General features: G+C 41.7%; 1 protein-coding gene across 4 annotated transcripts in view; it reads left to right on the top strand.

The window, feature by feature from the left end:
* The first annotated feature begins 1,325 nt into the window (after nt 1–1,325).
* ATG16L2 (autophagy related 16 like 2) overlaps nt 1,326–15,350 on the top strand; it is a 46,203-nt gene continuing 32,178 nt past the window's right edge. For all 4 annotated transcript variants that reach the window (XM_063432634.1, XM_063432617.1, XM_063432626.1 and 1 more), the window contains exons 1-2: nt 1,326–1,478; nt 14,154–14,247. In XM_063432634.1, the coding sequence (XP_063288704.1) occupies nt 1,355–1,478; nt 14,154–14,247 (218 nt within the window). In that variant the 5' untranslated portion in view covers nt 1,326–1,354. The remainder of the gene's footprint in view (nt 1,479–14,153; nt 14,248–15,350) is intronic.

Genomic DNA, 15,350 nt, shown 5'->3' with positions numbered 1-15,350 from the left:
CCTGAAAATGAGGGAGTGGTGGCAGTTTAGAAATCATGTCCTGATTTTTCAGCTTTTGCCAGCTCCCACTCTAGCTTTGCCATTCATTCCTATGGGCCAAATTTCGCCACAAGAACGACGATATTCCGTGAACCATTCGGCGAAACGTTCCACAAAGTAATAGCAATCCGATCGGGAACAATCTGCACGTTTTGGTAAATTTTTGTCTATGTAGTGTAAAAACTGTGGGAGGAGTTAGGGTGGCAAATTTGGCTATAATAAGAATAATAAGAATAATAATAATATATATGTGAGATAACATTAAGTGGTCTTGCTATGCAAGAACACTTAATAATAATACTGATATAATAATAATAATGATATAATAATACTGATATAATAATAATATTGATATAATAATAATGATTTAATAATAATGTTATAATAATAATAATATTGATATAATAATAATACTGATATAATAATAATAATGATATAATAATACTGATATAATAATAATGTTATAATAATAATAATAATGATATAATAATAATATTGATATAATAATGATATAATAATGTTATAATAATAATAATAATGATATAATAATAATATTGATATAATAATGATATAATAATGTTATAATAATAATAATATTGATATAATAATAATAATGATATAATAATACTGATATAATAATAATAATATTGATATAATAATAATATTGATATAATAATAATAATAATAATAATAATATCGATATAATAATAATAATTAATATTGATATAATAATAATAATAATATTGATATAATAATAATATTGATATAATAATAATAATGTAATAATACTGATAGGGCTGTCATACTGAGCCAGGTTCCGGCTATGAAGCGGTTAATGGAGAGCCATACACACTAGAGCCCCGGTCAGTCAGTAATGGAAGGCCTGGCTGGGGAGACACTGTTCTCGGGGATAAAGCTCTCTGAGAAGGACACTCCGTCTAACTCCGCCCTCAGACAAAGTAGGCGGGGTTAACAATGTTTGGGACCCGTGCAGTGGGCGTGGTTACCATCTCTTCCTCGTGTTTTGACCAGCATGCAGTGGGCTAACCACTTACTGGAACCCCAGGTAGTGGGCGTGGTTATTACCTCCCCTCCTGTATGGAACGCTGCTCCGTGGGCGGGGATAGTGTAAGTGGCCGTGGTTATTACCTCCCCTCCTGTATGGAACGCTGCTCCGTGGGCGGGGATAGTGTAAGTGGGCGGGGTTATTACCTCCCCTCCTGTATGGATCGCTGCTCCGTGGGCGGGGATAGTGTAAGTGGGCGTGGCCCCCCGTATGACGTCAGTGGGCGGAGCTCTCCGGGTGCAATGTGTCATGGCTGCCTGGTCCAGCTCCGGGGACCCCAGCTCCCGGCCCCCCTGGAGGAGACACATCGGCCGGCAGCTAAGAGCCCGGGATCACCGCGAGAAAAGCGCCTTCCAGGAGCTCATCCAGCAATGTGAGTACAAAGGGGGTGGGGGGGCTGTGTATTGGGGGTGAGGGGGCTGTGTATTGGGGGTGAGGGGGCTGTGTATTGGGGGTGAGGGGGCTGTGTATTGGGGGTGGGGGGGCTGTGTATTGGGGGTGGGGGGGCTGTGTATTGGGGGTGGGGGGGCTGTGTATTGGGGGTGAGGGGGCTGTGTATTGGGGGTGGGGGGGCTGTGTATTGGGGGTGAGGGGGCTGTGTATTGGGGGTGAGGGGGCTGTGTATTGGGGGTGGGGGGGCTGTGTATTGGGGGTGAGGGGGCTCTGTATTGGGGGTGAGGGGGCTGTGTATTGGGGGTGGGGGGGCTGTGTATTGGGGGTGGGGGGGCTGTGTATTGGGGGTGAGGGGGCTGTGTATTGGGGGTGAGGGGGCTGGGTATTGGGGGTGGGGGGGCTGTGTATTGGGGGTGAGGGGGCTGTGTATTGGGGGTGAGGGGGCTGTGTATTGGGGGTGAGGGGGCTGTGTATTGGGGGTGGGGGGGCTGTGTATTGGGGGTGAGGGGGCTGTGTATTGGGGGTGAGGGGGCTGTGTATTGGGGGTGGGGGGCTGTGTATTGGGGGTGGGGGGCTGTGTATTGGGGGTGGGGGGGCTGTGTATTGGGGGTGGGGGGGCTGGGTATTGGGGGTGAGGGGGCTGGGTATTGGGGGTGAGGGGGCTGGGTATTGGGGGTGGGGGGGCTGGGTATCGGGGGAAGGCTGGGTGAGAGGGCTGTGTATTGGGGGTGAGGGGGCTGTGTATTGGGGGTGGGGGGGCTGTGTATTGGGGGTGGGGGGGCTGTGTATTGGGGGTGGGGGGGCTGTGTATCGGGGGTGGGGGGGCTGTGTATCGGGGGTGGGGGGGCTGTGTATCGGGGGTGGGGGGGCTGTGTATCGGGGGTGGGGGGGCTGTGTATCGGGGGTGGGGGGGCTGTGTATCGGGGGTGGGGGGGCTGTGTATTGGGGGTGGGGGGGGCTGTGTATCCGGGGAAGGCTGGGTATTGGGGGTGGGGGGGGCTGTGTATCGGGGGTGGGGGGGGCTGTGTATCGGGGGTGGGGGGGTGGGTATCGGGGGAAGGCTGTGTATTGGGGGTGGGGGGGCTGTGTATTATTTATAAAATATTTTACCAGGAAAGATACATTGAGATTTGTCCCGGGTCCACAAAACATTGCATTGATACAATAGGGTACAATAAAATACAAAAACCATACTAATACCCCACATATACAGAATGTAACATAGAGCAGGGAGGAAATATATAATCAACTGTGTATGGGGGGACTGTATTGGGGGGGAGCTGCTACCATTTCTTAAAGAAGACATCCCAGGGTATTTCAAAAGGCATATTATGAACCTTGGCGTGGGATAATTTTTCCGCTAGCTTGTACCAGGCCTTTTTGACACACAAAGTGAGTTTGCACAGTATATTTTGCAAACCTTATGTGTGCTATGACTGTATAATACTTCATATGTTGCTCAGCTATGTGGTCTGAGTACAGCAATACCCCCCCGTATGTACCTTTTGTACCAACATACCATATGTGGATGTTGAAGGGGCACATTTGAGACGCAGCCATTCAGTTTTTTTCTAAATTTTTTTTTTACTTTTTAAAACTAGTTTTTTAAACTATTTTTTTGCTTATTAATTTTTTTTTTTTTAAACTTTCCTAAACTTTCTTAAAACTTTTTTTTTTTTTTTTAAATAACCGTTAACCCCTAACTAGCAGTAAGCAGCACTAACGGTAAATTCCCCAATTTCCCATAACTAAGGGGGTGGGATTTTAATTTAACTTAATTTTTTTTATACACAGGAAAGGATCACTGCAGATATGTCTCCCTGCACTTCACACTGAACCCGGAAGCGCAGGGAGGCGGATGGTAAGTGCCTGCAGCACGTGTGCTCACTCTGACAGCCTATCAGAGCGAGCACTGCTGCAGGGGCAGCGTGATCGGGTGCCCCCGATCTGCCTCTAATACAGGAGTATTAATTTTAACCCATGACGGACGAGGGGGCTGTGTTTATAACTTATTAAGGGGCTGTGTGTTGGGCACTGTGTTTATACATTATTAGGGGGGCTGTGTTTTTACATTATTAGGGGGCTGTGTATAGACATAGAAACCATAGAATGTGACGGCAGATAAGAACCATTCGGCCCATCTAGTCTGCCCAGTTTTCTAAATACTTTCATTAGTCCCTGGCCTTATCTTATAGTTAGGATAGCCTTATGCCTATCCCACGCATGCTTAAACTCCTTTACTGTGTTAACCTCTACCACTTCAGCTGGAAGGCTATTCCATGCATCCACTACCCTCTCAGTAAAGTAATACTTCCTGATATTATTTTTAAACCTTTGCTCCTCTAATTTAAGACTATGTCCTCTTGTTGTGGTAGTTTTTCTTCTTTTAAATATAGTCTCCTCCTTTACTGTGTTGATTCCCTTTATGTATTTAAATGTTTCTATCATATCCCCCCTGTCTCGTCTTTCCTCCATGCTATACATGTTAAGATCCTTTAACCTTTCCTGGTAAGTTTTATCCTGCAATCCATGAACCAGTTTAGTAGCCCTTCTCTGAACTCTCTCTAAGGTATGAATATCCTTCTGAAGATATGGTCTCCAGTACTGCGTACAGTACTCCAAGTGAGGTCTCACCAGTGTACACCTTGTATACATATGTAAATTACCTCATAACATCCTGGCTTAGTGCCTCTACAGCTTGCTTCCATTATTAGGGGGGCTGTGTTTATACATTAGGGAGGCTGTGTTTACTTGTTAGGGTGGCTGTGTATTGGGCTGTGTTCACTCATTATTAGGGTGGCTGTGGGTTTGGGGTGCTGTGGGTTTGGGGTGCTGTGTATTGGGGTGCAGTGTTGATAAATTTTTAGAGGGGGCTGTTTATACATTATTAGGGGGGCTGTCTTTATACATCTTTATATAGTGTATAAACAGAGCGAGCCCTGCTTCTATCTAACTATGGATTTATATAGTGTATAAACAGAGCGAGTCCTGCTTCTATCTATCTATGGATTTATATAGTGTATAAACAGAGCGAGGCCTGCTTCTATCTATCTATGGATTTATATAGTGTATAAACAGAGCGAGCCCTGCTTCTATCTATCTATGGATTTATATAGTGTATAAACAGAGCGAGGCCTGCTTCTATCTATCTATGGATTTATATAGTGTATAAACAGAGCGAGCCCTGCTTCTATCTATCTATGGATTTATATTGTGTATAAACAGAGCGAGCCCTGCTTCTATCCATCTATGGATTTATATAGTGTATAAACAGAGCGAGCCCTGCTTCTATCTATCTATGGATTTATATAGTGTGTATATACAGAGCGAGGCCTGCTTCTATCTATCTATGGATTTATATAGTGTATAAACAGAGCGAGCCCTGCTTCTATCTAACTATGGATTTATATAGTGTATAAACAGAGCGAGCCCTGCTTCTATCTATCTATGGATTTATATAGTGTATAAACAGAGCGAGCCCTGCTTCTAACTATGGATTTATATAGTGTATAAACAGAGCGAGCCCTGCTTCTAACTATGGATTTATATAGTGTATAAACAGAGCGAGCCCTGCTTCTAACTATGGATTTATATAGTGTATAAACAGAGCGAGGCCTGCTTCTATCTATCTATCTATCTATCTATGGATTTATATAGTGTATAAACAGAGCCAGCCCTGCTTCTATCTATCTATGGATTTATATAGTGTATAAACAGAGCGAGCCCTGCTTCTATCAATCTATGGATTTATATAGTGTATAAACAGAGCCAGCCCTGCTTCTAACTATGGATTTATATAGTGTATAAACAGAGGGAGCCCTGCTTCTATCTATGGATTTATATAGTGTATAAACAGAGCGAGCCCTGCTTCTATCTATGGATTTATATAGTGTATAAACAGAGCGAGCCCTGCTTCTATCTATGGATTTATATAGTGTATAAACAGAGCGAGCCCTGCTTCTATCTATCTATGGATTTATATAGTGTATAAACAGAGCGAGCCCTGCTTCTATCTATCTATGGATTTATATAGTGTATTAACAGAGCGAGCCCTGCTTCTATCTATCTATGGATTTATATAGTGTATTAACAGAGCGAGCCCTGCTTCTATCTATCTATGGATTTATATAGTGTATTAACAGAGCTAGCCCTGCTTCTATCTATCTATGGATTTATATAGTGTATAAACAGAGCGAGCCCTGCTTCTATCTATCTATGGATTTATATAGTGTATAAACAGAGCGAGCCCTGCTTCTATCTATGGATTTATATAGTGTATAAACAGAGCGAGCCCTGCTTCTATCTATCTATGGATTTATATAGTGTATAAACAGAGCGAGCCCTGCTTCTATCTATGGATTTATATAGTGTATAAACAGAGCGAGCCCTGCTTCTATCTATCTATGGATTTATATAGTGTATATACAGAGCGAGCCCTGCTTCTATCTATCTATGGATTTATATAGTGTATAAACGGAGCGAGCCCTGCTTCTATCTATCTATGGATTTATATAGTGTATAAACAGAGCGAGCCCTGCTTCTATCTATCTATGGATTTATATAGTGTATAAACAGAGCGAGCCCTGCTTCTATCTATCTATGGATTTATATAGTTTATAAACAGAGCGAGCCCTGCTTCTATCCATCTATGGATTTATATAGTGTATAAACAGAGCGAGCCCTGCTTCTATCTATCTATGGATTTATATAGTGTATAAACAGAGCGAGCCCTGCTTCTATCTATCTATGGATTTATATAGTTTATAAACAGAGCGAGCCCTGCTTCTATCCATCTATGGATTTATATAGTGTATAAACAGAGCGAGCCCTGCTTCTATCTATCTATGGATTTATATAGTGTATAAACAGAGCTAGCCCTGCTACTATCTATCTATGGATTTATATAGTGTATAAACAGAGCGAGCCCTGCTTCTATCTATCTATGGATTTATATAGTGTATAAACAGAGCTAGCCCTGCTACTATCTATCTATGGATTTATATAGTGTATAAACAGAGCGAGCCCTGCTTCTATCTATCTATGGATTTATATAGTTTATAAACAGAGCGAGCCCTGCTTCTATCTATCTATGGATTTATATAGTTTATAAACAGAGCGAGCCCTGCTTCTATCCATCTATGGATTTATATAGTGTATAAACAGAGCGAGCCCTGCTTCTATCTATCTGTGGATTTATATAGTGTATAAACAGAGCGAGCCCTGCTACTATCTATGGATTTATATAGTGTATAAACAGAGCGAGTCCTGCTTCTAACTATGGATTTATATAGTGTATAAACAGAGCGAGCCCTGCTTCTATCTAACTATGGATTTATATAGTGTATAAACAGAGCGAGGCCTGCTTCTATCTATCTATCTATGGATTTATATAGTGTATAAACAGAGCCAGCCCTGCTTCTATCTAACTATGGATTTATATAGTGTATAAACAGAGCGAGGCCTGCTTCTATCTATCTATGGATTTATATAGTGTATAAACAGAGCCAGCCCTGCTTCTAACTATGGATTTATATAGTGTATAAACAGAGGGAGCCCTGCTTCTATCTATGGATTTATATAGTGTATAAACAGAGCGAGCCCTGCTTCTATCTATCTATCTATGGATTTATATAGTGTATAAACAGAGCGAGCCCTGCTTCTATCTATCTATGGATTTATATAGTGTATAAACAGAGCCAGCCCTGCTTCTATCTATCTATGGATTTATATAGTGTATAAACAGAGCCAGCCCTGCTTCTATCTATCTATGGATTTATATAGTGTATAAACAGAGCGAGCCCTGCTTCTATCTATGGATTTATATAGTGTATAAACAGAGCGAGCCCTGCTTCTATCTATCTATGGATTTATATAGTGTATAAACAGAGCCAGCCCTGCTTCTATCTATCTATGGATTTATATAGTGTATAAACAGAGTGAGCCCTGCTTCTATCTATCTGTGGATTTATATAGTGTATAAACAGAGCGAGTCCTGCTTCTATCTATCTATGGATTTATATAGTGTATAAACAGAGCTAGTCCTGCTTTTACCTTTTGATATGGATAAACACAATGAACCTGAAGATTGTTTGCCTCTTTAGAAATGGCATTTTATTAATCGGGTCACTGCACTTTTGGAGTTATGGGATCATTTAGGCCAGGCCTTTGTTTCTGTTAATACCTTGTTTTGTTAGTTTTCTTTTGTGCACCATACAGTATCTGCTCCTGATAGGCCCCAAATAGATTCTGTGATTAAAATGTACATTTCTCTCTCACTCCCTTTAAATCCTATTGTGTAAATTCCTGTCCCCTGCTGATGGTGTCCCATTCTCCAGCTCCCTGCTGCTCCCTCCTGTGTTTTTATCCATTGACATTGTTTGTTAATGCATGCAGCCCTGTCTTGCTGTGCTCTTTGATGTCTAAACCTGATGAATCTGATTTTCCATCATTGCTTGGCTACCCTTAGACCATTCAGAGGAGAACATGGATTACGGACAATAATACTGTTTTAATACTTTCCTGGATCCTTGTCTGTAAAGCGTGGCTGTGTTAGGTGCTGACTCTGTGTCTGTGTATTGGGACCTGTTCTTTGGAGGTCTTGTGCCTTTCTCCGGTTTGGGATTTCTCTGGGGAGGGGGGGGGGGTGCTATATAGTGCTTTCACGTCTGGGTGAGGTTTTTCACATGGAGGTGTTTGGAAAAAGTGCTATCTCTGACCTTAATTCTTACACTATGGGAGTAAATATTTGCAAATCCAGCACATGTTAAATTAATTAAATTAGATTTAGTGGTTCTCATACTTTTTAGGTTCAAGGTGCCCTTAATATTTCAATAATTTTCCAAGGCACCCCAAGTAAAAAACATTTCTAGGTTGTATATATGTACAGCGCCGTGGCACATACTCGTATGCACATCATACTTGGTCAGTGGGTACTGAGCGGACTGCGTTTATTTTCCTTTACACATTGCACACACGATTTACAACGAAACAGAAAGCGAATTATAATGAAACCTCAGACAGATCTGGTCTGTTTCCTTAGGGTGCCCCTTACTAGTCACTACAGTGTTAATTTGGGCATCAAAGTTGCATCTTTAGTCTTTTGATAAAAAAAATGAATTTTAGTTTTAGTAGTACTTTAGGCTAACCCAGGGGTAGGCAACATTTTAGCAGCACTGTGCCGATATAGGATTGTGATGTCCCGTAGCGTGCCGGTCCTATTTTTTTAAATTGAGGAGTGTATGCTGCCATATTCTGCTTGTGTTATTTTTACTATAATTGCTTTGTATCGTTGTATTTGTGAGTATATGAGCTATTATATTATATATGCTCATGAGAAGTTTGCGGTTGGTGGTGTGTGTATGTGTGGGGTCTGTTTGAAGTATTGCACGTGAGATGCTGCATGTGGGGTTGTGTGCATGCATGTGGATTGTTAGTGTTGTTGCGTTTGTACGGATTGTGTGTATGTTTGTGTGTGGGCTGTTCATATTATTTGTATGAGGGGAGGGTTATTCTGCATTTCTGTGTATATCTAGCAGTGTGGGTGGCTTCCCTGGGTTCCAGTGGGGACCAGGCTGGCCAGGTACAGGTCAAGGACAGGAGCTGCAACAGGAGCTGCAGGCTGCTCTACTGCAGTATGGATTCCCATTCACAAGTGCTGGCAGGCAGTGATCTGAGATCACTTCCTCTACATGCTACAATGCATAAATTGAGGATTGTCCTTCACCATCTCTTCGTATTAGCAGATATCTGATACTGGGACTCTTGATAGGCCAGAGCTTGTTTGGCTCTAGCAGCCTTGAGTGCCGTGCAAAGACATCTTGAGTGCCGTGCATGGCACTAGTGCCGTAGGTTGCCTACCCCTGGTCTAACCTAATCTAGGGAGGTGCACTGGTAGACTAGTTGGGTGGGGGGGGGGGGGGGGAGCGGCATGTGCTGATATGTTCATGTATATACCGCATTGTCCATGTTATTCTATAGATCTCGTGTTGAGAAGGCTTCCCTTCTGCCTCCAGAACAACCTGAATCTTTCAGTGTTTTTCACTAAAGTGAAATTTTGGAAACGTAGATTAAGCTCCTGGCAATTGGCTAAACCATACGTGGTGAATATGGGGTTGTGGATGTAAGCGGTGTTTTGGTGCTGACTCCATCACATTTCATGGTCTGACAGATTACCAGTTTAGAACGATGGGTGCCCCGTGACATGGAGCCTTGCCGTGGCATAAAATGATGCAGACGGGTAACAAGAATGCCAACTGTAACATTCGTATAATGGCCATTTTACAATTATTAATATAGCGCCAACATATTCTAATGAGACAGAAAGGGGTATTTTTTATATACACCCCTATACTTATTAACCCTTAATAGGGAACACATGGGATGGGCAGCAGCATTGTAACCAGGCTGTGTGGCCGCTTTCTGCGGGCATGGCTTCTAGTCATTTTATTAGTGTAAACTTTCCAGACCAGTTGTTGTGGTTGTCACACCATTGCAATGCTGTGGCAGTGTGTTGTGTAGCATTGGATGGATTGTTTGCCATGTGTCTGTGCTTTGTGACTGTGTCGATGAATTCAGGGCGATGCTCGTATTGATTGTGAGTTAATGCACATCATACTTGGTCAGGGACTTCCTTCGGTCAGTGGGTACTGAGCGGACTGCGTTTATTTTCCTTTACACATTGCACACAAGATTTACAACGAAAACAGAAAGCAAATTATAATGAAACCTCAGACAGATCTTGTCTGTTTCCTTAGGGTGCCCCTTACTAGTCACTACAGTGTTAATTTGGGCATCAAAGTTGCATCTTTAGTCTTTTGATAAAAATAAATGAATTTTAGTTTTAGTAGTACCTTACTTTAGTCCTCTGAATTGGTTTGGTCAACTAAATCTCCAGTAGATTTTATTCGACAAATCTAATGAGTTTAGTTAAAGCCTCTATCTGTGTATTTTGCCCTTTCCCCAGTCCCTCTGTATCTCTGTGTCCCTCCAGCCCCTCTGGGTGTCTCCCCCAAGGCCCTGTCTGTCTCTTTTGCTCCTTCGCCATTCCTTGGACACAGGAATTTTTTTGAAAGTGTAGACAGTGTTGTCCGTGTTTAAATTGATCATTTTTCACTTTGACTGTCAAGTGGTGCCTTGGGGCAGTGTCTATGGCAGTGTGCCACCGGTGGACGTGGCTAAGCAGTGCCCGTCTGGATGGTTTCAGTTCTGTTTCTCGGGATGAGTCAGTGACAGCCGGCTGTTTGGTGTTGGTGTCTATTCAATGTTAACATTCCAGTTGTCTCTGGAACGCTGCGTCGCTTTGTTGGCTTTTTGTTGTTGTGGAGCGGCAGTGTGCTGGGTTATTGGAGGAATGTACACAAATCAGTTGTCATTTCTGCTTTATTATGTGTTTTAACTCTTCAGATATCCGTTCACAAACAGCAATCCTGGTTCCTCATTCATCTTACTTTTTTTTTTTATAATATTTTAAATATTGCTGAGACTGTTTAGATATATTTTTTATTTTATATAACCTGTGGGCTGTTAGTTTTTTTTTTCTTTTGGGTAGGGTGGGGATATTTATCCCGATATCACCAAAAGGTAGTGAATTGTACATTATGCAAAATGACTAAAATAGCCATGCTGTGACTATGGCAGTGTTGGCGAATGTCTCCAAATCAGCTGGTTTTCACCAGATTTCACGATTCAGTTTTTACTTTTCACTGCATCACTTGTCACAAAAAAAGGTTAATTTACCAAATGTGAGGTCACGGGGTCAGAAAATTTAATTTTTTACCTAATGAGACTTTTAATCACTATCCACATGTTTCTCCTGCCACCTGCCCACTCTGTTGTGCCGATCTTCCGTGACTGAAACTCAAACCACACGTGATTTTATACACACAGACACGGCCTACAAATACCACCCTGCACCATGCTGTCTAAAAGGATGGATGCGAGGATCTCATAACTGGAGCAGTTTGTGAAAATCACCTAGCGATTAGTCGCACCCAAATTCCGAGACACCAGCATCATCGTTCTTTCTCGATTTCATCCAATTTGTGCATGTAGGAAGGATCTCACTGGCGGTGGTTGTGGTGACCGCTGTTAACCGGTCAGTTGAATAAACCAGGCTGTGCGTCAAAGGATGGCCACGGCACTATAGCTGCTATCCATCTATACAACAGTTTCACTCATTCTGTCCGATGATTGGAACTGCTGCTGTCAGACCCACAGACCGGATTGGTGGAGCTGCTTTCTGGCGAGGGCAGGGGTCTGTCTGTTTGCCGGTAAAAAAAATACTCCAAGCACCATAACCACTACAGTTCCCCATAGGTCTTATGTTAATAGCAGTGCTCCCTCAATGTAAGTAGTCAAACCATTTGCTAATGATTTCAAGTGAAATTGGCATAAGCCGAGCGGGGGCTTTTGCTTGCGGCTTTGTGTTGTAGCAGAAGGCGGATTGGAGGGCTTCTCGTAGAAGTGTTAATTTTTACGGCAATTTCAGTTTTAGTCAAAAATGCTATTAAGTTTTTTTTTTTTAGTCATATTTTATTCATCTGGTTTATTTTAGTTTTAGCCGACTAAATATGTGCCAAACTCAGACAGATTATTAATGCATATTAAAACCTTAATCCCATTAATAACAGGTTAATAGAGGTTTACTCAATGATTATAAAATGAGTTTGGAAATTCTGGAGAAATGCTAAACAATGCATTCATTTAGCTAAACCCAGAGATTTTAGTCGACTGAAATATGACTAAAATGAACGCAGTCTCCCAGAGAAGCATTGGATTTGTGTTTAGAATGCTGTTCTCCCTGCGTAGACCTGCTCTGAGGTTACTTTACTACGTTAAACTTGTTTGTGGGAAATTCCCCAAATTACCAGCCGGCTTCCTTTAACCCTCGCTGCAAGTGTGCGCCGTGGTTTAAAGAAGTAGCAGGGTCGGAGGTTCCTACAAACATTGTGTTTACTCGGTTACACGGTGATCGAAGAACATGCCATTTACATAAAGTATATACATACGTGTGATATGTATCCATTGCTGGGGAGGATTCTAGGGTTCTCCCATCTGTACGTGTGTTCTGATCAAGGAAATACAATCCTGTTACCAAAGAAGCGTTATTTTTATTTTTGTTGTTATTAGTAACTGTCGTGCCGGAGCTTGTCCGATATCTCGGCATTACGTCTGTTTATCATTTCTTACAGACAGAACAATGGACTGGTCGATACACAATTTAACAAAGCATAGATGGTATCCGTTACATGATCTATCAATTCATTATATATTTATTATATCGAATTCTCACTTCCAGGATTTTTAGCTGTGTTTACTTCATAAATACATATTTATTGCTTATTAAGTCTGCAAATTTCATATAAATGTGGAGTCACCTTGTTATTCTGTAACTGGGCGCCTCCATCTTTATTCCCTGTCAGTCGATGTTATAAGCCCTGCTCGTGGCCGCCGTCCGGGTCGGTATAGGGACTAACAGAGACTGTTTTCCTAACTCAATGTGCGCCAGGACTAAACTAAATGGTGATGTCAATTGCTAAATCTTTAATATGCATTTTAAAAGAGTAATCATACGGGGGGATTTAAGGTTTTGGGTGCAATGGTCCTTTAATTTTAACCCTGCAATGTAACACGGTGCTGTATTGCAGGGATAACACATCTCTAGAATCAGTCTTATTGTCTTACTGGCAGCCGTGCATGCGCCAGAGCCCCAATTCTTCACCATGGGTTTGCATTGGATTGGCTGAGATCATAAAGATTGGTTTCAGCCAAGTTGGCGAGACAGTCAGCGAGGGCTGCAAGTTGAATACAGTGCTTTCTTCACTTCACCCAGGGGGTTTGGATAGCTACATAGAACATAAAGACGTGATGGTTCCCCTATATCTATAACTACAATAAAACTCACAGTAATGTACTGTGTGTATGAGTGAATCACAGAGCTCCACCACAATAAACCTCACTGTAATGTACTGTGTGTGTGAGTGAATCACAGAGCTCCACCACAATAAAACTCACAGTAATGTGTATTTTAAAGCCGATCTGTCACTTTGTGGTTTCTTTTCATATTTAGCAAAGACCCCCAAAGGTGACATTTCCAGTAAGTATACAGTGGCTGTGGGGTGCAGTGAAAGGTAGGTTTACTTACCTGAAGTGGTCCCTCGCGGCCGCCCCCATTTTCTTCCCCCTGCAGACCTCGTTTGGCTCCTGGCGCTGTTAGTGTGGTACTCTCGTGCATGTGAGGTCTATTGAGATCTTTAAGTATGCTAATCGGACAAAGCAGTCCATACTTATAGTATCTTTGGATAGTACACAGTCCGCATATGTTTTGCATTAAGATTAGATCACTGTGAATGACAGAGTTGCTTTAAGGCTGTCTAAATGTGTTTGTACTTATGTGGCTAAAAAAATATTTCGTATGAACCTCAATCTATTAATCATTGACATGTATAGCTGCTTTAATAAGTAAAAATAAGTCAATATTCCCCAATGTCTCATGTGCATACTTCTATTGATTTTATTTTATTCAGTTATTTATACATTTTAGCATCAACTTTTTATTCCCCTTTCTCCCCCCCCCTCCCCCCCATTCCTCCTTTCCGCCCCCCCATGCCCCCTTTCTCTGCTTGTTTTAATTTTGACTATTCTTCTTATCCCCCAGATAACAAACTTTTGGAGAAATCCAGTTTACTCAAGGAATTGACAGAAACCCTTCCGACTGATCCACTGGTATTCCCTGCAGGCCAGGTTCACAGGTCAGTATGGTATAAACCCAGATTAGCATTTCAAGAACATTAACAGGATTATTTACTAAAGAGGGAAATCAAAATGAATTTTAAATCTAAAGGAAAACTAGCGTTGGGAGAACAAAAACTGTATTCCTAGAACTACAGTGTCCCCGGTTAATTACAGCTGGGTTTGCTGTATAAACCAGGGAGAGAACAGACATTATAGAAGATCACCTGCCAGTAATCCCTCTAAAATCTATTTGGATGGTAGTATGTTGAAGTTGATGCCTTTGGTGACAAATTAAAGTTATAGAGATGTCGTGAAAGAAAGTCTATGGAAAATACGGAAAGAACCTCCTCAGAAAATGAGGAATACCCACAGATATGTAGAAAGGAGATATCCTTCGCCAGAACAAGCCAAAAGAAGAGATATTACTCCAAGAGGATATGAAATGAATATCCGTAAGACCATTAGATCGGAAGTTACAAGAGGAAGGGACCTCTCGATAAGACAGGAGGAATCTAGAAGAGATACTAAGTCCCGAGATAGAAATAGAGAAAGAACAACAAATCTGGAACAAATACATAAAGAAAGGCATCAAGCAAGTTCACCGGTTTTTCGGAAGGAACCCGCAACAGGAAGGCTCAAATGGCAAGAGAAACCCACATCATGGGAATCCCCAGGCAAACGCCAGAGGTCCAGAGAGCAAGAAACGGAAGAGGAAGAAAGGGGAAACAAAGAGAAGAAGGGAAGGTTATAGATCCTAATGGAATCTTTAACCTGACCGACTGCCCATTGACTAATGAAGAAACAAAGGTTCTACAAAAAGGCCTCAAGTTTGCTCCTACAGCTGAAATAGACAAATTTGAATTTTTTATTGATATGAATAAATTCATGAGAAATGTGTCTAAAGTTTTTTTATGACAAAAATTGTTCAACAATTGAGCCTATAGATAGGGAACAGAATTCATTATATGTACAAACACAATTGAAAGACAAATACTTTTTTTCCCCCAGACACATGATCTCTGATGGAATGAAAACATTTGAGACCATGGTGATGGGGGAAATAAATAAAATTTAAAAATTGAATAAATTCCAACAAAATATGTCTATAAAAGAAAACACT

Source organism: Pelobates fuscus, chromosome 1, assembly GCF_036172605.1.
Source record: "Pelobates fuscus isolate aPelFus1 chromosome 1, aPelFus1.pri, whole genome shotgun sequence".
In the NCBI taxonomy this organism is placed as follows: Eukaryota; Metazoa; Chordata; class Amphibia; order Anura; family Pelobatidae; genus Pelobates; species Pelobates fuscus.
The sequence above is the reverse complement of the archived record's forward strand: the minus strand, read 5'-3'. Positions and strand labels throughout refer to the sequence as shown.